The following is a 26,974-nucleotide window of genomic DNA, read 5'->3' as shown; positions in this document are numbered from 1 at the left end:
ATAGCATAAACTTTGAATTATAAATTTTCAGAAATAAATTTGAACTACAGTACGTTTACAGATATTTTCACGTCTTCTATTGAATAATTTGTTTTAAACTTATAGTAATAATTTACAAATATTGGATAGTAAAAATTAATATTTTTATGGAATTTTACGAAAAAATGTTCATAATTAAAAATCCCTCATCTGTAAAATGTATTTTGGTTCAGTTTAGATTTGTATTTATTGCCGATGGAAATACTCAAAATGCTGTTGCATTGAATAGTCCAGAGAATTTGCCGGTTGCCTTTCACCAGTAATTAAATCTTGATTTTCATTCACTACAACACATTCATTGTAGATTACTGCAAGAGACATAAGCCACTGGCACGGCCGTGAAATGAGAAAAATATCGCTGGTAACTAACCTGACTGTCACTGTCACGACCAGGTGCCGGGCGAGTATGAACGCCACCACTCAGTTTCCTAGAATAGTATTTTCAGAACCACGTACCTGTCACGCAACTGCTGAGTGTAAGCTTTAAGCTGGCAACTTGTCCGTCAACGCTGTTATGTCGCTATGCATACCTTCCAGGCGTTCTAAATGGTGATACGGACGGACGTTTGTCCCAAAGAGATTTTAATTGAAATCGTCCTTAATCTTATTACTCAATTGGGTGTGTGAATTGAGGTATTTTTCACGATTTTATTTAATTTCTAACCATTGTGAAATGAGGAACCTCATCTTAATATTTTGTTGGTAATAATAATTCAGCACAATACACTTTCTACTTATAAGTGTCCCGCATGCTCTAATGATGAATGGGATGTCTAATAACTGATTCTTTCTTAACATGCTTCATTACGAACAGTGTTTCCATTAATGAAAATTTATTAGCTTTTTCTCAATACCACATGGCTCAATGTTGTTCACATTATTATGCTGACGGATCCAAGATCACAACAGGCGTGGGTTATGCATTCTTCTGTGTTTCAACTCAGGTGTCAAGAAAATACTCGTTACTTCGAAAGACGTCTATTGTTACTGCAGAAAATTTAGCTATCCATTCAGCCATTAGCTGTGGAATTCGTCACTTCCGTAAAATTCTAATATTTTCTGACTCACAATGTGGCCTTCAAAAGCTACAAAATTCTCTTTGGGACATGTCTACATATCAGTATATATTAGACATTTTGAACTTAATCTATAAGGCCAGAAAGAAGCTCAGGAAGTGCATCTCCTATGGATTAAAGACCAGGCTGGTATAACGATGAACGAGATAGTAGGGTAGCTTGCGAAAGAAGCCCGCCTTTACAAACAGTTACGATATTCTGATTTCCTGCCCATAATCAAACGATAAGTCTACAGGGAGTACTAGAAAATGTCACAGCTTACTAGGGGAAATCACTATGGTAAAATTCACCCCACCATACCATCGCCAATATAGTTCAAGGCATTGAACCTAACTCGCAGACACCTTTGATCTTTAATGAGAATGCATCTGGGACATGGATGCTATCTGAGTCATCTACACAGGATCAAGGTCTTCGACAACCTCACTGCCCAGAGACCCTAGAGAATTAGCTGACATAAACCACATCATAATATCATGTAAGAAGTACAACAGAATCATCTGTACTCTTCTTTGGTGAAGTTAAACACCCAACTGCCAACTTCAGTTGCCATCCTGTTATAAAACCTAACTCCACAATTATGCACATTAATTTGCCAATATCTATCCGACTGTAGTACTAATTTATAAGATATGATTTTTAACCACGAAATATGTGTACCATAAATGCATGCTCACTCTGTAAATGGTAGCCGCATGGTCTTCCGAAGCCCAACGCCATTAGTTGCAATATAAACATGTTTAAAATATGAATTTTACAGGGGCATTACTGTCTAGAGGTAAGTTACATCAGAATACGAAGATATAACAACCGGACGGTCGCTCGCTGCCTGTACCGCTTCTTCGTCCGTCCAATGCGCCTCCTTGCGTTAGGAAGCCTCGTTTTCGAGCGCACAGTAGTGGGTTGGTACTCGGTACAGTAACATTACTGTTGCTGTCGATATACTGACAACTGCCGGTGTGTTCAGCAAGGACGAATACACAGGTATAATTGTAATTTAAGGAGAATCTGGTTGAAAGTTCGCACACGGTATGCGCACGAGTTTCCAAATAGGTAGGGTCTTCTATCACATCCCTCGCGTTTCGGGTCACTATGGGTCCCGAAGCATGTTACTCTCCTCCGTTGGCCCGAACTTCCAAACATTGAGGAGTAAGTAGGTAGATAGATAGATTAATTTCTCCAGACCTTACAGTTTTTCCAACCTATTAATCTCTATGGAGAAAATTAAAAACCAAATAAAGACAAAGAAAAACTAGGAAAATGCAAATCACTATAAAGATACAAATAATAATCAACACTATTAAACAAAAACTAAACGGTAACACATAACAAAAAAAAAACAGAAAACAAAGGCCTACATGTCAAACCCTGGTTGAATCAGCAAGTCTTATCATCCAAATCTAAACTCTACACTCGCAAGCCACGAATGCATAACCTCATCCTTAAATCATATTTCACTGATACTCGACAAGGCTGCATGCTCCAGGCTCCGACCTCCCTCACTACCATACTCAGATCTCCATCGTTATCTAGGATCCCTTCCTTTCTCCAGACCCCATAATTCAGTTCCATAATGTACTGTGCTTAACACTAATGTTTTGTACACCATTCTTTGAATACTATAATTTATTCCCGGATATTTGATCTCCAAAATCTCGACAACTGAAAGAACCGACACCCCCTCCATTTCGCTCTCTTAATATGATCTTCCCATCCCGCTTTCTTGTTTATAATAACCCCCAGATATTCCTACTTTTCTGCCTCTTCAATCATCTCCTGCTGGACCACCCATTTTCTCCCTTTCTTTCTCGTTCTGTTCTTTCAAAATACCATCATCAACTTATTACAATTAATTTTCAGAGACCACTTACTTAAATACTTTGAGACAGCATTTAAACTTAGTAATAAGTAATAAAGAGAATGGAAAGTAAGAGTGATATGGAAAATATGAGGGAAGTGGCATTGGTGGCAGTTCTACAAAACAGTAAGTAACTACGTCCTAAATTCAAATTTCCGATAATTAATGGCAACTTTCTAATGAAGTAAAGGGTCGAGGCATACTGTTAGCATCTAGTATAACCTATTCCTTTCTACATTGCTCTCAGTTAAGCGAGTATAACTTAACAGGATTGAATTTATTGGAGTCGTTATTGATATGTTTATTATCGTCCGTAGATGATATTTATAAGCAAGTTCATGTGCTACTTTTAGGCATGGAACCTTCAAATTCCGACGCGCCGGTGGCAAGGCAAAGAAAGGGCTTTAGACCCACACTGGATCCAGGACGAACTACTCATTATTTGGAAGAAAGTGATGACAGTGACGGTGATTTCTGTTCAGTATCTGATGATGACCCTACCTACAGCTCCGTCTTTTGTGATATTATTTTGTTACTAAGCATAATATGAAAATAATTAACATAGGCCTATCATAGTTCCATAGAAACAGATCAATGAATGAGAAAATAACGTTTGCTTGTGGAATCAGAAAAATGTCGCAGAGGTAAATACATCGGAATGTCCCCTCAACAATAACAAGTGCTCCAGCATTGTTTTGGATTTCATAGTAGGGACTAACAAAAGTCAAATTCATCAGGTCACCCGTGACTCGAACCGATAATAACTAAAGGAAGCATCCGGTCACGGGTGAGCCAATACGACGAAAATTTGTCATCAAAATTCACTGCCGCAGGGAACGTGCTATACACGCATTTCGCCGAACAGAGTGAATCGTTCTAGGAACATGCAAGTAACGTATTTAATGATGAAAACATATCTTAGCAGACAAAGTAGGGGACCTCATATTACGAAAATCGTAAAATTAAGCAATTTCCTCAATTGTGCCGAAAGATGAAGGGTTGAAGGGCCGAGAGCTCTATCAAACTAAAATACAAATTCGAAAATCACTTCTTGCCTAAATTCAGTTCCGAAAAAAACAGCCTAAAATCGGTTGTTTTTACTCGTTTTCTCTTTGATTCAAATGCTATCCAAATCAGCGTATTTACATCATTCTTTCTGTAATGTGTTCTTTGTTCCCTAGGCGTTTATTGATTTTTGAAATATGTCCACACCTAATGTAGTTATAAAGTCATAAATGAAACTCTGTTTTCACTCACACTAGCGCTCGTAGCAACAGAAAAGGCAAACTGCTAATCTAATCGACCGGATATGGTTGAGTTTCCAGTGAACAATCATCACTCTACCCCGTGTTATCATCACTGACACACACTAGCGCTCTTAGTGGTAGAAAAATCGAACTGCTAATCTAATCGACCTGATGTGCCGGCACATCTTAAGAAACGTTCACCACACATGGAGTCATGCTTTTTCTGTTCTAAAACGGAAGTTGGAATCATATGAACGGAAGATGAAGAAACACAAGGGGATTTTATTGGAAAATGCACCAGCACCGTATATAGAAGATGATAAGTAAAATTGGTCAGCACTTAATCATTAGTAATTGTTCTGCCGTTGTTCGAGATGGAACGTTCTTCTAAAATGAAGTGGTGTTCTATCAACGTGAAGACCGTGCATGAACGTACTGCACACTTTGCACTCGATGCTTAAAAAAAAAGGATTGTAATTTTTAGGAACAAATAAAGTGTAGGCCTATATTCTCATACTTTATTGGTCAACACTTAATCATTAGTCATTGTTCATTGTTCTGCCGTTGTCGAGATGGAACGTTATTCTAAAATGAAGTGGTTTTCTATCAACGTGAAGACCGTGCATGAACGTACTGCACATTTTGCATTCGATGCTTAAAAAAAAGGATTGTAAATTTTAGGAACAAATAAAGTGTAGGCCTATATTCTCATACTTTATTATATTTTATTTACCTAAAATTCGTAGCTCATATCCCTAGGATGTTTTCAACATTGTAAATTGATTGCCTGAAAGGCTAGAACTATGGATTTTGTTGTAGTAAAATGACTTATTTCTTTCACATCCGAAATATAAAACGTTGTAGCGCTCCTTTGTAAACTATCGAGTAGGCATCCCACTCTTCATTGGTGCATGCGGTACACTTATAAGTAGAAAGTATGGCGCTGGTATAAACTCCGTCTTTGTGTGATGTTCAGTCGTAGTCCGTAATCCACGAGCCTCTCGTTCCATTTCTGAACCTACTCTTCAATATTTTGACGATCTTATGAAGCCTGCAAGGCATTATTAGTGACATGGATTGTACACAGTATAGACTCACCTGGTGCTGCTGCCGTTTACTCCTGGTCACGCCTAGGCTGCAGCTCACGATGTCCAACAGGCTCTGACGGGACACGCTCTTGAGACCCCGAGGGACACTCTCCGTGCTGCTCTTGACGCCACCATATTGCACTGGACTGGCCGCGTTCAGCCTAGTCCCCGATGCACTCAATCGCTCCCCCACCATGCGACCCGACGATGTAATGATACCTGGAAACGAAACCACAGTAATTAAAATATATTTATTTTCCCAATATATTCTCTGTTACAGTGACATGTGTCATCACAGAAAAGATAGTAGAGAGAGTAAAATTATATTCAGATGCTTCTCACAGGACTCTGTAACAGATACATAGACAGAAGTACAACTGAGTCTAATATGTACATAATATACAGTAAAACCTGTGTAACCCGTAACCTGAATAAACCGGAAACCTGCTTTAAACGGACTTTTTCTGTGGTTCCGTGAATCTATATGGTACGTCATGCACAATAATACGGAACCTGTCTAAGACGTAAACGGACTGATATTTTCAGTCTCGCGAGGGAATAATCTCTCAATAAAATGGAACTCGTGTTATGCAACCGATGTATGCTGTTATTGTTTTATAACGAGAACTCACCTACTTGATCTGCTTTGCACATCGCGCGACTCCCTCAACACTCCGCGGCGTACTGAACTACCACTGGCTTACGTCACTCGCCACGTCACTCTGTGTTGTTTCTCGAAGACCTGTGTGCTTCACGAACCTTCTTTCGTCCTATAAATTCTTCCCCCGACCACTCGGTCGTCCTACAAGTTCCCTGTAGTCTGCTGGGAAACTCTACTTCTCCCTCTTCGATCATCATCATCATTCCGTGTCCGGTCAGCATTTCCAAAATGTAGCAACTCCGATGGCCTTGTTGTTCGCCTCAATTAGGTCCTGTGTAGTGCAGGGATGTTCTAGTAGGGGACAAATGAGCAGGTGGTACGGATCTTGTGTTACACCACACTCGCAGGATGCGTCTCCATCAGCTGGAAGTATGGCCCATTTTTGCATGTTGGTCTTGCAAAGAGGTACGCCCACCCTAAGACGATTAAGTGATCTCCAAATAGGGTAGGGCAGGTCATTTCCTGGAGCTAGCTCTTCCTTTGCAGGAGTATCAGGCGGCAGCATGCTCTTCCACCTGGTGATGCGGTTATACTCAGGTGTTCCTACCAGTGGTTGAGTCCTGGTGATGAAGCTCTTTCTCGACTTCAGTCGACAGACTACAGCCTGGTGATCATGCAGTGGGTGGCGAGAATCATTAGTCTGCTTTGTCCTCTCTGCATCTGATAGCGGGGGGAGCTATTCCAACAATCGGGTAGAGTTTGTCAACTGGGGTTGGCTTCAGACATCCTGACAAGATACGTACGGTCTCGTTGATTGCAATGTCAACCTCCTTGGTGTGAGTGGATGCACTCCACACAGGTGAAGCGTACTCTGCAGCGGACACACACAAAGCAAGAGCAGAGGTTCTCAGGACGTGAGGGCTTGCTCCCCAGGTGGTGGCTGTGAGCTTTCTCAAAATACTGTTCCGTGAACTAACTTTCAGCCTGGTGTTGTGGCAATGTTTCTTGAAGGACAGTGTTCGGTCAAGAGTAACACCTAGATACACAGGTGTTAGACAATGTTCTAGTCGTTTGCCTTGCCATATAATGTCCAGTTCCCGCCGAGCTTCTCTATTCCTTAAGTGAAATGCGCACACCTGAGTCTTGTTGGGATTTGGCTTTAGATGATTGCCTTCATAGTAAGAGCCAAGAGTATCTAGTGCAGAAGTCAACTTTTCCTCCACCTCTTCAAATGTCTTTCCTTGGGCAGCCACTGCAGTATCGTCGGCATAGATGAAAAGCCTGGTATGTTCCATTATGGGTTGATCATTAGTATAAATGTTAAAGAGCACAGGGGCTAGCACACTGCCTTGAGGTAAACCGTTCTTTTGTACGCGCCATCTGCTCTTCTTACCATGGAGATAGACTTGGAATCTTCTATTCTGCAGGAGAATGCCAATAAGAGATGTTAGTTGATAATCATTAGTGAGCTGGTAAATTTTCCTCAGTAACTTCCTGTGGTTGATGGTGTCATAGGCAGCTGTTAAGTCAACAAAGGCAACTCCAGTTACCTTACGCTGTTCAAAACCATCCTCGATGTGTTGAGTAAGGTTCAGGATTTGACTGCAGCATGACTTTCCAGGTCGAAAACCAGCTTGTTGAGGAATGAACTTTCCTTCGAGGATGCCACTAATTCGGTTAAGGATAAGGCGCTCGAAGATCTTGAAACAATGGCATAACAATGATACTGGGCGAAAGAAGTAGTAATCCCTCTTCGATATTGGGTGAACAACAGAGTGTTTTTATTATTATTATTATTATTATCCCAAGGAACTTTATTATGCGGGTGTAACTTTAACTTCGTGAGCATGTGCAGTTTAAATTTTAAAACAAAATAAACGCACTAAGATGATGCATTGTACGGTGAGGCTTGAATGATCGAATGTGGGCCTGGACTTCAGCAAGTAAACTTTTTTTAAAAAAAACTCTGGATCTTCACATGGTTACGTGTTTGGGCGACTCCCAGTGTTGTGATCCCGCCCCGTTGCCTCCTGACCTTCTTTGTTATTTTATTCTGTTCAAATTGTGTTCTCCCTTCTTGTTAGGCTGAGGCTTGTAAATTCGCAAGATCTACGTAAATCTTTCGTAAGTGGTCTAGGACTCTGTTGTAATTACGTCATTTTCAATTCAAATGTTGTTGCTGTATTTTACAGCACTGTGAAATATTAAGTTTATTTGGTTGTGTTTCTAGTGGAAAGAATATACTATTTTTGTTAAATGATACACTCGTTCTTCTTGTTCCCTCCAAGTCGCAGTTGAGTATATATTTAAACTCGTTACGAATTGCTGTACTGTGATACATATTCTGCCCGAGATACTCTAATCGTAACATGTTGTTGTTGTTGTTGTTGTTGTATCAGTTTCACGTAGTTGTTTATCATGGCTTAGTGTAAGCAAAGGATGTGTAGCCTTAAATATGCTAAGCAAAACAAGGAAAAAATTTAACAAACTAGCAGTGTCCCGCTGGCTCCGCCCCCAATGTACAAAGTATGGTGTTGTTCGTTACTATCCTCACGGATGTATTTGCAAAGTTTCGAGTTAATGAAATAAAGCACATGATCTTCTGTGGTAATAGAATGTAATATTATGTCAACAAAACACTTCAAAATACATCACACAAAGAAATTGAATTAAACGTTCCTTGGAACAACACTACGCGCCGAACTGTTAAAAAGTCCTTCGACAAATGTACTCATAACTTTTCTCTTACCTCAAAAGAAAGCGCTTGATCCACTGAGTGTTTTTAGACCAAAATGAACTGAGTACCTCAATTAGAACCAAAGATACAATTGCTTCAAAGAGACAAAAAATTGAAAATATCAAATAATTTGAGGAAGGCGGGTACCTGATGACAAATCTGCGCATAACTACCTTTCAGTTAAAAAATGAAGGAAATCGATCGGATAGAATGATCGGACTGACTGACTTTAGTTTTCATAATTTTTTTAATATATAGATAAGTAAATACAAGTGCACGGTCTATTGATGGTTATGACAACTTAAATCACTTGCATAGTTGGGTGAGTAGACATGCATCATGAAAACAACATTTAAATTATTGTCTGTCATATAAAACTTTGTCCAAACATATGCTCAATGTCTGTGGCTTACTGACGAAGCACAACACAAAAGTAATAATAATAAGAAGAAAGAAGAAGACGAAAACTCGCCGACGGACAATACCGACTCGGGGACAGACAGGAAATCGAACAGTACACAAATATTCACAGTTACATTAGAAAACGTAGATTAAGATTCCATGGACATATTAAAAAAAGTATCCAGGACAGACTTAAAAAACAAATAGTTGAAGCAGTAGCGGTCGGCCTCAAGGACTCCCAGACGGTGTCCTCCCTAGAGAACGAAAATATTCTTTTATTTTGTCTCGACGTTTGAAGTCAAATACTGAAGTGAAATAATGCTAAGAAAATTACATTACATTGTAAAACCGTTAAATCTCATCAAAAAGGAAGACTGTTGGGCAGTATGTTATGGAACTTAGGTGACTGACCAGTTCACTGGTAAATATTTTCAGGTTGAAGATAAGGCACAGACTCGCGAGCTTCCGTCCGAGGATATAGTGTGGGGGAGAAGGTTGAGATATAAGGGGGAAGCGAGCAGGTGGACGGTTTTGGGGTGGAGGAAGGGTGCGGGAAGAGGCTTTCACTTGGGCAGAGTCCGTAGCAGTGTAGCAGTAAAGATGTCCTCACAAACCCGTATACGATCATGAGCCAGCCAAATCTCCATGGTTGCATGCAATAAAATAATACTATAATTTATGCCCTTTTTCCCTATTATTTAAATTAATTTTAAGAAGAAAAATAGTAAACTAAATGTAACATTTGATACCAGGAAGTTTGATTCAAATTGGGCCTCTGGCTTGCATCCCGCGTTTTATGAGTGTTGGCAGCAGTGAATTAGTTCGTTCTCACGTGAAAGACTAGAGTGAGTGCCGTAGTACTAGTCAGTAGCAAAGAAAGAGTTGTGGGAAAACGTACTGTGGCCAACGCCTCGACCAGAAAGTCCACCGGCGCCACTGGAGAGAAGCCAAAACAGATACAATGAAATGGATTTCCGAAATTAAATCTGATTTGAAAATGGCAGGAATTACACTAATAGCTGTCCACAACAGGGCAATCTACAGATCCAAAATTTACAAATGGTAGGTTGACCAAGAGGATAGACCACAGAAGACTGGAACAACGTGGTCTAAAGACAGAAAGGAAACCCACAGTGAAAGAATGAATGAAATATGGGAACAAATGAAGGCAAATGGACTACTCTAAGTATTTTCCGTAGTCTTAATGGAGTTATGCGCATATGTAAAAGAATAATAATAATAATAAACTTCGGAACAATAATGAAGTCTACAAAAATGTGGAGAAAAATTCAGACCATGAAAAAGAGGAGAGCCGGCCTTAGTGACTCAGACAGTTGAGACGCTGGCCTTCTGACCCCATTTTAGTAGGTTCGATCCTGGCTCAGTCCGGTGGTGTCTGAAAGTGCTCAAATATGCCAGCCTCGTGTCAGCACCTCGGCGTCTCCGAAAACCGTAAAAGTAGATAGTGGGACGTAAAGCAACTAGCATTATTATTATTATTATTATTATTATTATTATTATTATTATTATTATTATTATTATTGTTTCGTTTCGGCCAACTAAGGACCACGCCATTTCAACTGTTTCCCTTGAGCTTTAATGTTGGTCCAGTATTCCTTCATTCGTATACGGTGTTGCTCCTTTCGCTCTTCCGCCCATGCCTTTCCAGTGTTCATCTTCGGCTTTGGTAGGAAACTCTGATGTTCTTGGAGTTTTTTCTTAAGTGGGACACGCTCTTGGATATCTTCAAATGAGATCCCAATCTCCTGCAGATATTTCTGTACCTCACTGAACCATGCCCTCTTTGCCTTTCTCTCCTGGAGGAAAGAGAAAATGCGGTTGGTTAAGCGTGTTGAATTCATTCGGGCCATGTGTCCATAAAAAGTAATCCTCCTTTTTCGCATCACATCAGTTATTTTCTCCACATGCGAGTACAACTCCTGGTTGTGCCGTCTCCTAAACTCGCCGTTGTCTTTGACTGGACCTAAGATTTTTCTCAAAATCTTTCTTTCCTTGGCCTCCAATTTCTCCATCATGCCTCTTTTGTTCATGGCGAGACTTTCCGCTGCATATAGAGCCTCTGGACGGATAACAGTGTAATAGTGTTTGATTTTTGCATTCAGAGATATAGATCTTTTGTTATAGACATTTTTAGTCAGATGGTATTATTATTATTATTATTATTATTATTATTATTATTATTATTATTATTATTATTATTGCTAGGGGCTTTACGTCGCGCCGACACAGATAGGTCTTATGGCGACGATGGGATAGGAAAGGCCTAGGAGTTGGAAGGAAGCGGCCGTGGCCTTAATTAAGGTACAGCCCCAGCATTTGCCTGGTGTGAAAATGGGAAACCACGGAAAACCATCTTCAGGGCTGCCGATAGTGGGATTCGAACCTACTATCTCCCGGATGCAAGCTCACAGCCGCGCGCCTCTACACGCACGGCCAACTCGCCCGGTATTATTATTATTATTATTATTATTATTATTATTATTATTATTATTATTATTATTATTATTATTATTATTATTAAAAAGAGAAGGTTATCATTTCTCGGACATTTGTACAGAATGGACAATAAGGGACTAACTAAAACGTGATTCGACTACCTGTCGAACAACAAGACAACGACGGCATGGACTAAGGAAGTACGTAAAGATCTAGAGAAGTCAAACATCCAAGAAGTTCAGATGTTTGAGAGGGAAACATTTAGGACCATGATTAAAAATTTGGAAGGGTTTCAAGACGAAAGATGTGCAAAGACGGGAAGAACCTGGTCGGATGAACAAAAGAACTAGCATAGCGCCCAAATGAAGAGTGCTGGAGCAAGAGAAAACTTCAGACAAAGAAAATATGAAACTGTAGCGTGATCCTAAGTGGACAGTTTTCAAATTAAAACATTTCCTGTTACGTCAACGTCAAGAAATGGGCCTACGACCAAATGTTGCGCACAAACGAGAACTTTCCAGAACAAGCGTCGTGACTTTTCGCACTTTCCGAGATGAGAAATGGTTGGATGTACGCCGTGTCGATACAGGGAGCTAATGAAAACCTACTGGATCAAACAAAAACTGAATAAATCATCATCATCATCATCATCTGTTTACCCTCCAGGGTTGGCTTTTCCCTCGGACACAGCGAGGGATCCCACCTCTACCGCCTCAAGGGCAGTGTCCTGGAGCTTCAGACTCTTGGTCGGGGATACAGCTGGGGAGAATGACCAGTACCTCGCCCAGGCGGCCTCACCTGCTATGCTGAACAGGGGCCCTGTGGAGGGATGGGAAGATTGGAAGGGATAGGCAAGGAAGAGGGAAGGAAGCGGCCGTGGCCTTATGTTACGTACCATCCCGGCATTCGCCTGGAGGAGAAGTGGGAAACCACGGAAAACCACTTCTAGGATGGCTGAGGTGGGAATCGAACCCACCTCTACTCAGTTGACCTCCCGAGGCTGAGTGGACCCCGTTCCAGCCCTCATACCACTTTTCAAATTTCGTGGCAGAGCCGGGAATCGAACCCGGGCCTCCGGGGGTGGCAGCTAATCACACTAACCACTACACCACAGAGGCGGCAATTGAATAAAGGCTATAATAAAATTATTGTGGTTCCTAGCTTGTTGATTAACGAACAACAAACAAATACATAAGTAATAATGTTATTGGCTATGAGTCCCACTAACCACTTGACGGTTTTCGGAGACGCCGATGTGCTGGAATTTAGTCCCCCAGGAGTTATTTTACGTGCCAGTAAATCTACCGACCGACACGAGGCTGCCGTATTTGAGCACCTTCAAATACCACCGGACTGAGTCAGGATCGAACCTGCCAAGTTGGGGTCAGAAGGCCAGCGCCTGAGTCACTCAGCCCAGCAATAAATAAGAAGAAGAAGAACAAGAAGAAGAAGGAGGAGAAGAAGAAGAATACTTTTAAGTCTCACTGACTACCTTTTCAGTTTTCGGAGATACTAGTCTTGACCTACGATTCCAGCCCCCTGTTACGAGATATATTTGAAATTCCAGTGAACAATCACCATTCTACCACGTGGCATCATCATTGACTCGCACTAGCGCTCGTAGTGGTAGAAAAGTCAAACTACTAATCTAATCGACCGGATATGTCATCATGTCGGCACGTCGTAAGAAACGTTCAGCATGCATAGAGTCACTCAGCGCTGCAATAAATAATAATAATAATAATAATAATAATAATAATAATAATAATAATAATAATAATAATAATAATAATAATAACAATAATAATAATAATAATAATAATAATAACAATAATAATAATAATAATAATAATAATAATAATAATAATAATAATAAGTTGGAATCGCATGAACGGAAATAAAACTCAAGATCTCCGGGTTAAAGGTGAAGTCTCTACAATTACACTGGACTGGAATGGAAGCTGAATTAAATAGTATTCATATGTCCAGTCCTCACTCGTAATTCCTGATGCGTGGTCGAGGATGAAGCGAAATTAATTTAAATGACGTGTTTTACGGCCGGATGTCCTTCCTGAATCCAATCTCAGCTAAGGAGCAAATTGATAATGGTGAATGGAACTGGGTAAGCAGATGGAAGGAATCAGCTGTGGCCTATGAGTAGGAACTGTCCTGGCATTTGTCTGGAAGTGAAAAAGGGAAACCACGGAAAACTGCTATCAGGAAAGTCGACGGTGTGAGTCAAACACTGTCCTCTCCCTAATGCAGACCTTGGATCCATAGCCGTAACACACGCGACCACATCTCTCGGTGAATTAATTATCCTAATATACTCAAATGCCAACAGCCGTAGCCATGTTGAAACACCGGATCCCATGAGATCTTCGAAGTTAAGCAACATTTGGCGTGGCCAAGATTTGTATGGGTTGCCACGCGCTGTCGGTGGGGGTAAGGGAATAGAGAAGCGGAAAGCAACTGGCCACTCTCCCGTATGTAAACTGCGGCTCAGGCACTCCTCTGCAGAGGTTTGGACCTGCCTTCGGGCAGAGTACACCCTTGCCTTACCTTAATGTACTCTAGTTAATCATCCAAATATTCATTCAGTTCGGTGCTTTTGATGACACCCGATTGTCCAATCTTCACTAAAAGCAATCTAGAAACATTGTTTGTCCATGAGTAACGATTATACAGACTGATATTTTCTTTGAAAGAAACTAATCAGTCCTTAATCACACTGCATATTCACTTGGGAACTGTTTAATTCGTAACTCTCAAACCATTGCTTTCATCTTTCTCTTCCATATCTTTGGACGAGGTCGTAGTATCTTTCTCTCGGTTGACTTTGAAGCCGGCTTTGTTTCCTTTTAATGCCATCGTTACGTTTAAATTGGATTATTCTGCTGCACAGATGAAGGATGATAAATCCGCGGAGTTCGCTAGTGTTTTGTTTTTGAATAGAAAACAGATGAAGAGCTATTCTAATACGTGCTCTGTACGTTGAGGGGGAAGAGAGAAATCTCTTTCCGACTAACGTTTAAAGAGGTCCAATCTCAGTGGAATTTTAAACAAGAAACGTGATAATACTCTGGTTTGTTTATTTGTAAACTCGCCTGTCTCTAGGGCATATGCAACGGTCAGAGTTCAGAATAAAGAAAAGTGACCCAATCGCTGGTCTCCATAAATATTCTGGAATGGTTTTGTGTCCATATGGAATTATCAAAACCTCTGTAAATACCAGAACTAGGATTTTTGGCCAGTAATCTTCTTATATACATGGTGTCCCAGGAGGAATGCTCAATATTCAGGGATATGACACAAACGATCTTTTGAAGGAAAAAATCTTCATATGGACATATGGTCTATTCCGAATGATTTCCAAGATAGAACACATGTAATGTACATTTGTTTTTGGGCTAGTGGCGGGCGTGTATGTCTCTTACCTACCCAACCTCTTGGACGTTTTGAAATGAGTATGTGTTTTCCGTAGGTACATGTGTTCCTGGGACATTGATACGTGCTGGAAGTCGCCATGTGCTAGCAGCAGGACTACGCTGCATCACTTCAACAATGTGTTGTTGTTCCTGCACGGGTTGTTGGACTACACTTTCAGAAGAGAAATGGAAGGTGGAAGAATACCCCTTTCACGTAATGTGCTGAAAACTCTGGTAAACACTCTACGATCAGGAATTCGACGTGTATTCCTCGACAGCAGAAGGAGCACAACCATCGCATAAGACGTAAAACATACACCTTATCTGCATATTATTCAATAGTGTAGATGTGTGGCATTTTAGCCAGTGCGTGTACTGTTGTATGTCCAGCGCTCCCTTCTCGCTCCGCCAGCCAGCTACACGCGCGCCAAGTGTCATTCTTCTAGCCTCGACGCGCAGCCCTCAGTGCGCGTGCCTGAACAGTCGTGTGTGTACTATAAAGAGGAACCCCAGCCTGTCCAGATGCCCACTTGCCCCGGTGTCCAGCTCCAGAATACACCCTATGTCGAGCACGGAGGCTACTCCTCTTGAAAATGTGCTTCGACCAGGTGGACTGAATTTCTGGCAGTACGAGGTCTCACCTCTGGTCACCGCTCCTCTTCCGCTGCCCATATCCAGTCATACTATTACATACCGTTATATTTCCCTAATTAATGCAAGCTCCCTTGGTTTCGCCAAGTAAGAATTCTTCCAACATTGAACTTGCCTTTATGAACTCAACAAGGAAGGACTTTCCAAAACATTTATGTCAGTACTTCGGATAGTTTTCGACTATCGACTTTTCTTATCACAAGGACTATCTTTTCGAGATAGAAGTGGATGTAAATACTGTAAACTTGTATATAGTGTACCAAAAGATAGACTCATTCTCAAGATTCCTAATTCATTTGCTTCAAGTTAAATTTCATTTTATTTGTGTAAATAGTGTGCATTCAACAGGCTAGTTTAATGGCAGAAAGATATCCCGAGCAAAGATGTTGAGTGCAACGAGGTAAGCTGGGCTATAATAAAATGTCAAATAGGTGCGAGCTACTAGACCAAAATCAAATGTACATTAAATTTGTTCTATCCCGGAAAACATTCGGAAGAGGGCATATGTCCATATGAAGCTTTTTCCTCAAATGATCCTTCCTGCCATATCCCTGAATATTGACCATCCCTCCTGGGACACCCAACATAATTTTAAGATGTACCACAATATTGTGAGAAAATCGCAACGCTAACGTCTAAGTGTTATAAAGGTCTTTTTCTCAAGTTTACAATAAAAATATTTTTTTATTTCATAAGGTATTTATTTGCGTAAAGTAATCATTTATTCACATAGTACGATGCTCAGATCATTTCAGTTAACTGTATTCGCCGGTAGATGGCTCTGTGAAAGTTGTCTATGCAGACTTTTCCGTGTTATAATTAGTGTATAAATATTATGTGTGACCTGTTAGGTCTGCTCGGCTGGTATAAATCACCATTGTTCAGTCTACGTTCGCGCACGGCCGCCATTACGTGCAAACTGTTGTCGGATCGACACTGCTCGGACACGATTTTAGAGGAAGAATGTGATGTGTAGAACTGTAGGTTGCAGTCAACTATTTCTTTTTCGAGAAATGTATGAATATAGTTTTATACTGCAGTGCCGATCAACATACACAGTACGTTCGTTTCGTAGTAACAACGATGAAGACGAGAGAACGTACGTCGTACGGTCTTGGTTCTCCGCAATAAATGACAGAGTCCATACGGCGTACGGCCTTTGACCTAATTGTGTTGAAACACGACTAATATTCATTGCTGTTACAGAATGAAAACTGATTTGGTTAGTAGGAAGTGTCGTTCAACGCGCTCGTATATAATGTTGCAAGGATAAAATGAAATTGAGGGTGTTCTGATACACCGTACCCCTATTCTTATGCAAATATCATAGAATAAGTGTTGTGCAGTATAGACTACACTTGTTACTCGCTTCAGCAAGTTTGAATTCTACCCTATTACCACGTAAAACTCTCGAGTCTAGTAATGACAGGGTTTTTCTTATAAAACCTGACAGCTCGCGCGCGGCTTGGATGAATGAGACCCGGCCCCACCTGGCTATCTGGCTCGCTCCCTGCCCTCCGATTCCTCGGGCACAGGTAAGTCTTATGGTGATGCTGGTACAGGAAAGGGCTAGGAATGGGAAATAACCGATCGAGGCCTTGATTAAGGTGAAGTCTAGTGTGAAAATCGGAAACTACGGAAAACCACAATCACGACTGACTCCTCCAGATACAGAAACAAACTGATCAAAACCCATAATTTAAAACCAGCTGCTCTCACAGCACCTGGTCGTTATTGCAAATAGTTTCTGGCTTCTGTCAATCAAAATGTTTATACCCGGTACAATGCCTGTTTAGTTGCGGAGGAATGACATTCCAGCTTTTCCTATGAGGCCACACCATGTTGAATACACCGGATCTCGTGCGATTACCGCAGTTAAGCAACATTGGGCGTGATCAGTACTTGGATTGGTGACCGCCTGGGAACACCACGTGCCGTTGGCTCAATTCCCTTTGCGCTGGCCTCGGGGTGTAAAGGTAGCGTATCTGTCTTTCAGCCGGAGGCCCCGGGTCCACTCGGCCTACGTGCTTACAGTAAATTGAGGAGCTATCTAACGGCGAGATAACGCCCCGGTCTAGAGAGCCAAGAATAACGGCCCAGAGGATCCGTCGTGCTGACCAAACGATACCTCGTAATCTGCAGGCCTTAGGGCTGAGCAGAGGTCGCTCGATAGGCCATGGCCCTTCAGGGTTGTTGCACCATGGGGTTTGGTTAAGAGTTTAGACATGATAATATAGCCTTTGGGATTTTGCCGAGTCAAGAAAGTTTCGGAAAGGATCTTGCTCCGTATCTTCAGAAGAAAATTCCATCTGTTCACAAGGAATACATCTCTAGTAATGATTGTTTGAATTTGAGAATAGTTCACAGTTCATCTATTGTAAATAGTACTCTCGTTTGCCACCAGATGGCTCACTGCGTGCTAGCCTTCCGAGCGCAAAATACTGTTTATGCACATTTACATATTTAAGAAGCGAAGACAGAGTAGAAGCAGGCTTTGGCCAAGTGGGCAACGGATTGGGGGAAACCACTTAGCCCGCCTTAGCTCAGCCCCGTGCAAACGGTCAGGTTTCATCCAGAATAATAATAATAATAATAATAATCGTATGGCCTCAGCTACCGTGTGCAGACATTTCGATTTGACGCCATCTGGCTGTCTGCTCGTCAATTTCGACGTTCCGTTTTACTCTAGGTCCGCTAGATGGCAGACAGAGTAAACCGGATCTCTCTTGGGCGTCTATGGCTGAGATTTAATTAATTTTGTCGGGTAAATACCAAATGTATCACCAGAGATCTTTTGCATGCCGACATCGTACGACATGGAGTGCCGAATGGACTTTTTTCCGCCCTTCAAAAATCCGACTACCTCTGCCGGGTTTGAACCCGCTATCTTGGGATCCGGAGGCCGACACTCTACCACGGATCCACAGAGGCAGCTTTCATCCAGAAAACCGTGTATTATGACAAAGTGAAACATTTCAAATTAGTCGAACTGAATTCATAACACATCTTTCCTAGAAGGTAGCATTATGTCACTGATGTCGGTTACCTTATAAGTGCTTTCTGAGGATCCAACCTGCCTCCTGGTTAATCACTTTGCATACGAACAAGAAGATGAGCCCAGAATGCGGAGCGAGTAACAAGTATAGTGTAGTCCACACAACGGTTATGCTATGAGATTTGCATAAACATTAGGGGTACGGCCCATCATAACGCCTACAATTTATGTTACTCTCGCTACATTACGGAAGAACGGGTTGCATATTCTTTAACTCAGCATACTGTCTGTTTACTCGGATGGTGGGGAAATGGCACAATGAGCTGGACAGTTTGAGTGTCCAGAGTGGGGTTTACTTGGATCACAAGAGGGAAGGGCTCGTATTAGAATGTCTGGTCTCTGCAGACGACTTGGCTATGATCAATGAATCTTTGCGGCAATTAGGTCAATTAAGACAAGCGGCCATAGCGCTACTTAAATGTCACTGGAGAAATCAAATACCGGGTGGGAAAATAAAATTAGCCTGAAAAGTATTTACGCTACTGGTAGTGGTCAGGAAACTGCCCATCACAGTCAATGCTGGAAATCGTGATTTCGATGCACCAATCGGCTATTGCCACATGTCTCAACGTGCGCATCTCCGGCATACTCTGTCCCAGGTACTTCGCAGTGTCATTGCGTGTGAGTGAGTGATAAGAGCAGACATGTTGCAACACAAAATGGTGCTCAGGATAAAACCGTGCGTGTTGATTGTCGAATGTTATGTGAAGCACGATTCGTGGAAAACCTGTGTGGGACTGTTCGCGCAAGTCTGAAAGTATTTTGATAAAACCTCTAGCAAAGTCTACAATGCAAACCTTAATGGCAAAATGGCGTGAAACTGGCTCTGTAACGAATGTAAACCGTAACTACCCGAAAAGAGTTTGAACACCATAAAACATTGCTCGAGTGAAAGAAAACCTACTCCCTCATCGTTCAACCAAGTAGGCGAAGAGAAACTTAATTACAATATAAACAACGAAACATATCCATGAGTTCATTAGGGTCTTGGTCTTCAAGACGACTGCTGCCCACCAGATATCTGCCTTCGCCGTTGACTTTCATCTCAGCCAGATCCTCCCTCATATACTGATCGTATATCCGCTTAACAATGCTTGCATTCTTTGGAACACGAGAACCAATTTCGGGATTATGCTACGAGAATGGTACGGGGTACGGAAAATCATTACGCCTAGAATTTATGTTACTCTCACTACATTACGGAAGAACGGGTTGCATGTTCTTTAAGTCAGCATGCTATCTGTGTACACGGATGGTGGGGAAATGGCACAATGAAATCTCAACTCCGTTTATCTGTGTAAGTGGGAATTAAGAAATCGCCGTGTCGAAACATTATTAAAAAGGGCCTTAAGGGCCAAGACGAACCTTCGCGTGTTGAGTTCTGCCGGTGGTTTCTGAATGAAGTGGAGTCAAGACTCTTGGATCTTCAGATTTTTTATTTCTTCAGATGAGGTCATTTTCAGCTTCTTCTGTGACGTTCATTAACAAGGCTCAGTCCTATTGTAAATATTTCCAGGGCATGTTTTATTTTGTCAACCTGGTATAAAGAGTTTATTAGCCGTGTTTGGTGGTGTTAAGTGACACTGAACATGTAGCATTTTTCTAGTTTGGTTTCCTTAACAAATTAGATTAGATTAATATTTTCTGGCGAAATTAGGGGCATTTGTTCCTATCTTCCATCGAACCGGATTTTGACATACGACAATAATCAGGAAAAATACTTGAAAGCATTAATTTAATGGAATAGTAACACAGGTATTTATGGTAATGAAGTGATCGATGATGATAATCGGTGAGCAATCTACTTTGCTTAGTATGAAGTGTAGTCTAGTTTTATTTTCTTAAATGTAGCGAGAGTAACATAACGTCTAGGGGTTTCAACCATCAGGCTTCCTAATGTTTATGCAACTCTCAAAACAGAAATGTTGTCCGGGCTTGTGCATTCTTGTTATTCGCTTTAATGTGGGTGCATTTTAACCTATAAAAGCCTAACAACGCGTGCTCTAAATAATCAAAAAGTGATAAAATATCTACAAAAAGATTAAATTATAACAACTAAAAAGTTCAGTTTGTAATTTATATAAAAATAATATTACATAGATGCGCCATATACTCTTAAAATGCACTGTAGATACTAGGTAAGTAATTATGTGTTTAGGTTAACTAAGCTGAAAGGCTATGTTTAATTACTAGCCCTGGCTGTATGGTATAACACAAACGGGCTTTACCCTTGTCCAAGCACAACACAACGGATGCCTCATTCATTCGTTGTCATCTGGCTTCATTTGCATGGTCTGTGCCCTTCTCTCGGCATTCCTTAAGCCCTGATCAAAGTAGCACCAGTCCCTTTGTGCTTCATGTATGGATTCAGTTTAGCAGACGTTTAGAATTGCTTTATAGTGTATTCAGAAATCGCCGCACCACAACTCGCTGTGCAAGTAATGAGGAAAGATAGCAATGGAAATGTTTGTACTGTGAAACCTACTCGGAACGGAAATTGCAGTCAGTGGAGGGGAGAAATCCATATAAAGGAAATATCCTACGATCCCGCGAAATTTACCATAAATCTATAGTAATATTATACAAGAGATATATTTTGTGAGTTTCCTCTTGTACAGGAGCGGAATTACGAGAACTACGCAGACAATTTCAGCAACTTTTTTTACCATTAAAAAGCTTCCATAATATTGTAGGTTAGTTTTGAAAATAAATCGAGCAAATCACAAAAATACTCTGTGACCAGCACTCATAAAAGTGAATACTCTGCCTCAACTGTAGGTCCTATTAACAATGTAACCGAACAAGTGTAATAAGAATTCAAATTGTTAACAAAAAATATTCGTTGACAGTTTCTTTCTAACTCTTGCACTTTCCTAGAGAGAGATGCTTTTCTATGTTTCGGTGTAAGCCTTACCTTATGATTGCGAAACAAAGGATTATTTTAACCCCTGTAACTAACTTAAACAATGTTCTACCGTCAATTCTCAGTGGAGCCCAATTGTCAGTTATTATTGTTATAACCATTATTAATGAAAGGCTGTGTTCCATTCCGTTTACCCAAAGAAAGTCCTCACGGTTCAGCGCTGATCCTTAACGGTTTATGAGTTCACTCGGGTGAACATGTTAGCTAACTAACCCTGTATTATCTGTCTCTCTGGGTTGTGTGCTGAAGAATCTCATTAGAGAAGCTCGCGTTGCTAGCCTACTACTATCCTTGTCGTATTTTTAGACACATCCAATAACGCGAGCTGGGAAACACTACACAAATCTTCCGTAAGCCAGGTTATCAACACAATATGAGGTCAGTACCCGTCATCCAAGGAACGGCCGGTTATACTCCACAACAATATAGACTGTGCAGCAGCGCAGTGACGTCACGCATGTAGAGCAAGTATCGAGGAGGCAGTGAGGGGCAGATGCCTTGCTCACCTTGCTTTTACGCTAACAACACTTTAATTTAGAAATCAACAAAATCACGTTATAAGCAGAACTAGCAGAAGTAGGCCCTCAATTTTTGACGAGTCCGGCTCCACGGCTAAATGGTTAGTGTGCTGGCCTTTGGTTACAGGGGTCCCGGGTTCGATTCCCGGAAGGGTGTGGAATTTTAACCATCATTGGTTAATTTCGCTGGCACGGGGGCTGGTTGTATGTGTCGTCTACATTTCATCCTCATGACGAGGCGCAGGTCGCCTACAGGAATCAAATCAAAAGACCTGCATCTGGCGAGCTGAACTTGTCCGCGGACATACGCCATTTCATTTTACTTGTTGACGACATTTTTTAAACTGGATCTATACATGATTTCTGGTAGTGACACCAGTGTCTAGTTTAAGAGGGACCTTAGGTCTCAACAAATGTTCTTAAAATTCACTCGTCTAGTAAGGTAAATGATCTCTATCCTTTGACACTACCAAGATCAGTTATTTCGTCATAATCCTGAAGAAATAGCCAAATTTTTCTTCCATATTACTCAAGAATACAGAACAGTCTCCGGTAAGAACCAGATGAGTTGAGTTATCCTGTTAATATTCTGAATATTGTTAATAAAAATGTTTTACACCACATTGTTTGTCTTATGTCTGACTCGTTGGCTGAATGATCAGGGTACTGGCCTTCGGTTCATAGGTTCCCGGGTTCGATTCCCGGCCAGGTGGAGAATTTTAAACCCTACTGATTAATTCTTCTGGCTCGGGGACTGGGTGTTTGTGTCCGTCCCAACACTTTCCTATTCATATTCAGACAACACACTACACCATCAACCACCAGAGAAACACACAATAGTGATTACATCCCTCCATATAGGGTTGGCGTCAGGAAGCGCATCCTGTCATAAAATAAGGCCACCGAGCTCGATAGCTGCAGTCGCTTAAGTGCGGCCAGTATCCAGTATTCGGGAGATAGTAGGTTCGAACCCCACTGTCGGCAGCCCTGAAAATGGTTTTCCGTGGTTTCCCATTTTCACACCAGGCAAATGCTGGGGCTGTACCTTAATTAAGGCCACGGCCGCTTCTTTCCCACTCCTAGCCCTTTACTGTCCCGTCGTCGCCATAAGACCTATCTGTGTCGGCGCGACGTAAAGCAACTAGGAAAAAAAATAGGGCCAAATCCACATGTGCGACTCAGTTCGCACCCGCAACCCCACAGGTTTTGGAAAAAGCGGTAGGAAAAGAAGAAGAAGAAGAAGTCAGTTTGGTTGCTTTGCACGAGGACATTATTATCTTGTAAATGAATGGTTGGTATTGAATTTACTCAGGTTCCTCTGTTAAAGAGAATTGTTAAATCTTACAGCTAACAGTCGAGAAACGTCACATACACGCTTTGATTCTTACTCAGTCTGAGGGGAAAGAGAAAGAAAGAAAGAAGGAACCAAGGTGACATTTTTTACGATCCAGAGCCAACTTAAATTCAAACCCTCATTACTGCAGAAGTCTGCCTCGTCAAGAGTCGAGATTTTCTTCTGAGGACGCTAAACGTAAAGGATTTCACCTTGTTTATTAACGTATTAACTTACAATGTAAGCATCAATCTAAACATAAATCATTGTATCCACAGAAATGAAGACCACAGCAGTATCTTAGTAATAAAATCATTGTATTCGGATTAAAACCCACGGGCTAATAATTAAACATTTCATCTCAAGACTCACAAAATTTAATGTAAGTACTTAAGAAACTTACGGAACAGACTGTATCTCTCCTGAAGGTTGCGATAGACGGTGTAGTCCCAGCTTGCGACACCGCTATCTCATATCACAGGCGATACGTGTTTTCTTTGATACGCTATCTCCTTCGGTTCCAACAGCGTTCGATATATCGATTCTCATCTCGCAAACTGATGAATTTTATGTCACATTTCACGCAGTTTTGGATACGTCAAATTTGTGCCCATCACCAAGAAATAGCACTGAAGGCGAGGTGTGGCTGCATATTGCATATTTATTTATTTATTTGAAGTCGTACATTGGAGATTGAACTGGAATCGTGGAGAGCTTCGCCTTTGAAGAATCACGAGCTTCGCGTTTAAGTATTTCCTTAGGTCATTTTTGAAGAAATAATATTCTAAAATTTAGGGTACTAAAATAACAATAATAACAATAATAATGATAATAATCTTTCTTAATCTGTTTAGCCTCCAGGGTTGTTTTTTTCTTCGGCCTCTGAGAGGAATCTCACCTCTACTGCCTCAAGGGCAGTGTCCTGGAGCGTGAGACATTTGGTCGGGGGATGAAACTGAGGAGGAGGACCAGTATCTCGTCAAGACGACCTCACCTGCTATGCTGAACAGGGACCTAGTGGGGGTGCGATGGAAGATTGGAAGGGGAAACCACGGAAAACCACTTCGAAGATGACTGAGGAGGGAATCGAACCCTCTCTAGTCAGTTGATCTCCCGGGGCTGAGTGGACCCCATTCCAGCTCTCGTACCACGTTTCAAATTCCGTGGAAGAGCCGGGAATAGAACCCGGGCCTCCGGGGGGTGGCAGCTAATGACGCTAACCACTACACCACAGAGACGGACAATAATAATAAGAATACAACTAGCAGGGATAAATCAGAAATCAAACAAGGAGCTGCTAACCTGCAAAGAACTTTCGAAATAACCTGGAAGAGATTCAACAAAAATCTCCGTCAAAAAATGCAAAATTACGATACAACACAGTCATCAAACCAGAGGCACTTCACGAATCCTGAATCCCGAGAACTTGCGGCAGGTCACAAACAAAACAACGAAATGAACTAGAGAAAATTTCTCTGAGAACTCCTAGGAACAAATTATGAATATGGAATATGGATTAAAAAAAAGAAACCACAGGAACCCGCCCAAGTCCCAGAAAAGAACATCAGATACAATTAGAAAAAGGTGTTTAAAATTCTATGTACATCTTACACAGAATGTATAAAAATAGGCTCAAGTAGCGAATATTTAAGAATAGACTTAAATATTGTATCTTTTCTTTTTTGCAAGTTGCTTTACGTCGCACCGACACAGATAGGTCTTATGGCGACGATGGGAGAGGAAAAGGCTAGAAGCAGGAAGGAAGCGACCGTGGCCTTAATTAAGGTGCAGTCCCAGCATTTGCTTGGTGTGAAAATGGGAAACCACGGAAAACCATCTTCAGGGCTGCCGAAAGTGTGATTCGAACCCACTATCTCCCGAATACTGGATACTGGTCACACTTAAGCGACTGCAGCTATCGAGCTTGATAATGTTGTATTTAAACGGTCCGCCTAATTTATTAGATCTAGAACATGTTTGTTCCCCTAAGGGTTGTCAGCTAGAATATTTCACAAAGTACATCTATATATATAATAGGATGTTGGTATGTTTGAAGCTAATAGACTCAAAAACTACTGGACCGATTTCGCTGAAATTTTCACAGTTTGTTCTTATTACATCTGAGAGGGATTATGAAGTTGTTGAACGAAATCTGATTGGTTGTTCGGCGCTAAGGGGTGAAAAATAAAATAGGGGAAGAAAGCAAACCGCAAGACAAGTCCGATCAGCGGATTGCCTACCCAACAGGATGTGAAGATTATGATGTGTTCCTTAAAACTTATCTCTGCTTTTCTTTCGAAAAATACTGTAGGGGCAAGAAACCCCTAGCACCCCTAAAGGAAGGGAATGAAACTTAAAAATTCGAAAATGACGATATGGGGTAGCTGAGATGAACTGTGACACTCTGAATGTCGTTTAAGTCAAAGTTCGTTCCAAATCGGTATGGTAAACATATTATGACTTACTGTTTGGGAAAGAAAACTGTAGGAAAACGGGCGGGATCATACAACTGAAGATGTTACATACGTTAAAATTGGTTTTTGGAGTCTTCTTCAAAACTAAACACATTTTTATTTTTGGAAAATCCATAAATTATATTATCTGTATTAAACGTTCATAAAATTATTGAAATGGGCAGGAAGAACAATATGACTACGACATATCAAGATGAATTTTCTGACCTATTTATAAGGAATGTCGTGGAGCAGCGTACGGGTCCACTAGTAAGTTATAAAATCAAATTAATAGATTGGTTGGACATAAATTAAAATACCCTTTCATACACAAGGACATTTAAAATAATTGAAAACGTGACTTAAGTTCCAACTCATGTTATAATCAATAATATTGATGTGAATTGTTCATAAAATTATTGATGTAAAAGTCCATAAAAACTAACTTCTTCATCTTCCACCTCCCTTCACTTACACTTAGTTTTCTTTTAATTTCCGAATTATCATATTCAATTCTACAACTCATTTTACCACTTCGGGCCCGTTTCGGCTTCGAATCCGGAAGCACTCATTCTTCAGTGGAATTTAAAGGAATTACTTTCATAGATCTTATGGATCCTTTGTCATGAAATAGTGTAATTCAGGGATTTTACTCACATCAATGATCATTTTACGATTTTACGGAGGCAAATGTTATTTTTGTGGACTTTATCATCAAGAATTTCATGAGCAATTCACACCAAAATTGTTGATAACGTAACTTGAAACTTTAGTCAAGTTTGAAATTCTTTTATTTTAAATGTCCGTGTGTATGAAAGAGTATTTTAACTCATGTCTTACCAATCTATTAATTTGATTTTATATCTGATGTATTTGTGAAATATTCTAGCTGATGATGTCCCTTTGGGGAAGAAACATGTTCTTGATCTCATAAATTATATATATTGAATAGGCGCCCGCTTAAATACAATATCTAAGCTTATTCTCAAATATTCGCTACTTGATTTTAAAGTCAATACGGGTTTTGAACAAAAATTAAGCTGTTAAAGCGTGTTACTTGTAATACAAAATAGTCTAACAGAGAAATTTCTAAACCTAGCACTATTCC

The 26,974-nt window shown here is 40.8% G+C and overlaps 1 protein-coding gene and 1 pseudogene across 1 annotated transcript in view; one reads left to right on the top strand and one right to left on the bottom strand.

Moving 5' to 3' along the window:
• LOC136885746 (cyclic nucleotide-gated cation channel) overlaps positions 1 to 26,974 on the bottom strand; it is a 651,252-nt gene that overhangs the window by 428,756 nt on the left and 195,522 nt on the right. Inside the window, exon 2 of the mRNA XM_068230217.1 lies at positions 5,319 to 5,527. Within this exon, the coding sequence (XP_068086318.1) occupies positions 5,319 to 5,527 (209 nt within the window). The remainder of the gene's footprint in view (positions 1 to 5,318; positions 5,528 to 26,974) is intronic.
• On the top strand, positions 17,409 to 17,525 carry LOC136885824 (5S ribosomal RNA; annotated as a pseudogene).

The sequence above is a fragment of the Anabrus simplex genome, chromosome 14, assembly GCF_040414725.1.
Source record: "Anabrus simplex isolate iqAnaSimp1 chromosome 14, ASM4041472v1, whole genome shotgun sequence".
NCBI lineage: Eukaryota > Metazoa > Arthropoda > Insecta > Orthoptera > Tettigoniidae > Anabrus > Anabrus simplex.
This window is presented reverse-complemented; position numbering and strand designations above follow the sequence as displayed.